Source organism: Bison bison, unplaced genomic scaffold, assembly GCF_000754665.1.
Source record: "Bison bison bison isolate TAMUID 2011002044 unplaced genomic scaffold, Bison_UMD1.0 scf7180017864180, whole genome shotgun sequence".
Classification (NCBI taxonomy): Eukaryota; Metazoa; Chordata; class Mammalia; order Artiodactyla; family Bovidae; genus Bison; species Bison bison.
Genome location: NW_011494752.1, coordinates 15,398,732 through 15,400,741, shown reverse-complemented (window position 1 = coordinate 15,400,741; position 2,010 = coordinate 15,398,732). Strand labels below are relative to the sequence as shown.

General features: G+C 59.7%; 1 protein-coding gene across 1 annotated transcript in view; it reads left to right on the top strand.

Moving 5' to 3' along the window:
- The window catches only part of PFAS (phosphoribosylformylglycinamidine synthase), a 16,416-nt gene that overhangs the window by 12,355 nt on the left and 2,051 nt on the right, over positions 1 to 2,010 (top strand). The window contains exons 19-25 of the mRNA XM_010843042.1: positions 1 to 148; positions 281 to 461; positions 542 to 625; positions 851 to 1,006; positions 1,233 to 1,352; positions 1,626 to 1,771; positions 1,882 to 1,988. The exon at positions 1 to 148 is cut by the window's left edge and continues 24 nt beyond it. Coding sequence (XP_010841344.1) covers positions 1 to 148; positions 281 to 461; positions 542 to 625; positions 851 to 1,006; positions 1,233 to 1,352; positions 1,626 to 1,771; positions 1,882 to 1,988 — 942 coding nt within the window. The remainder of the gene's footprint in view (positions 149 to 280; positions 462 to 541; positions 626 to 850; positions 1,007 to 1,232; positions 1,353 to 1,625; positions 1,772 to 1,881; positions 1,989 to 2,010) is intronic.

Genomic DNA, 2,010 nt, shown 5'->3' with positions numbered 1-2,010 from the left:
GGCACTGAGTCACCAGGAGCTTGTAGGGGCCGCCACAGCCCTGGGAGAGCAGCCAGTCAAGAGCCTGCTGGACCCGAAGGTTGCCGCCCGGCTGGCTGTGGCCGAAGCCCTCACCAACCTGGTATTTGCTCTGGTCACCGACCTCCAGGTGAGTCCCCTGCGGCTTCTGGCCTGGAACTCCAGGCCTGTGGGACACAACCACGTTCACCATCCACTTAACTGCTGGCCTCCAGCCTCCCTACACCATGCTCTCTCTCTAATGCAAGTCTGCACTTCCCAGGATGTGAAATGCAGCGGGAACTGGATGTGGGCAGCCAAGCTCCCAGGGGAGGGTGCAGCTCTGGCTGACGCCTGTGAGGCTATGGTGGCAGTGATGGCGGCCCTGGGTGTAGCGGTAGACGGTGGCAAGGACTCCCTCAGCATGGCTGCCCGGGTTGGCTCTGAAACCGTGCGGGCTCCTGGTGAGGTCTGGGTGCCAGGGGGCAAGGGGCAGGCCTGTGGGCTCGGACTCCCCCTCACATGCTTATGCCTTGCTCTACAGGGTCACTGGTCATCTCAGCCTATGCTGTCTGTTCAGACATTACAGCCACTGTGACCCCAGACCTCAAGCATCCTGGGGGGAGAGGTATGGTTTCTTCCCCCTCCTTCATGGGTTCTGTATTCACAGCTCAATCCTTTGTTTGGGGTCTGCTTAATGAGTACTCAGGTCGTCTCAGCACTGGGGCTGTGGTGCCTTCCGGGGCTGATGATTGGGGTGTCTTACCACATCCTGGGAGCCTCAGTGACCCTGCATGGCAGAACGGGTTCTTCTGAGCCATTGGTCTCCCCTCTGCCATCCCTCTTCTCCCAGGCCACCTGCTCTACGTGCCTCTGAGTCCTGGACAGCACCGGCTGGGGGGCACAGCTCTGGCTCAGTGCTTCTCCCAGCTTGGCGAGCAGCCTCCCGACCTGGATGTTCCTGAGAACTTGGTGCGAGCCTTCAGCATCACCCAGGGGCTGCTGAAAGGTGAGTGGGGCTCTGGGGGAGATGGTCCTTGTGGCTGACATGGGAAAACAGGCAGTCATCAGCTGAACCTGTGAGAGTGGGGCAAGAGGGACCCAATCCCTTTCTCTCTGGTTCTCTGCTGTAAGCCCACATTCTCACACTTGCCCTCTCCTGACTGTCCAGAAATGGGGGTGGGGCCGCCAGGTTTGGGTCTCAACACCGCTAAGCATTTTTCTCCTTCCTCCAGACCGCCTCCTCTGCTCAGGCCATGATGTCAGTGATGGAGGTCTCATCACTTGCCTGCTAGAGATGGCCTTTGCTGGGAATTGTGGGATAGAGGTGGACATCCCTGCACCTGGGGTCGATGGTGAGGTCTAGATTTGAGCAGGTCTGCCTGTCCCCATCCTATGGACCCTGTGTCCCTCATTTAAAGACTGGAGTGTCCCCAACTCCTTCCCTCCCGAGTCTCCTTTTGTCTTTTCTGATCACTGAGCCAGGTGACATTTCTGTTCCTAACTGCACCCCTCTGAGAGAGCCTCACCCCACCCCGATCCCTGCCTTTGTTCATACTTATCCCCCGACTCCATCTCTGAGTCCCTGCCAGTACCCCAGTCACCTTGATGCCCCTGTACTCTCCCAGCCCTGCCTGTGCTGTTCGCCGAGGAGCCAGGCCTGGTGCTGGAGGTGCAGGAGCCAGACCTCGCCCAAGTGCTGATGCGTTACCGGAATGCTGGCCTCCACTGCCTAGAGCTGGGTCTCACAGGCGACACGGGGCCCCACGCCGTGGTGAGGAAGTGAAGAGTGGCAGGCCTGCACAGGGCGGGTCTTGGTTCGCCTCTGCCAGCCTTGGAGGCACCCAAGGTGGACATCCTGAAAGATTTGCGCCCCCTACCCAGGTCCGCGTGTCGGTGAACAGGACGGTGGTTCTGGAGGAACCTGTTGGGCAGCTACGAGCCCTCTGGGAGGAAACCAGTTTCCAGTTGGACCGGCTACAGGCAAAACCACACTGTGTAGATCGGAAGAGC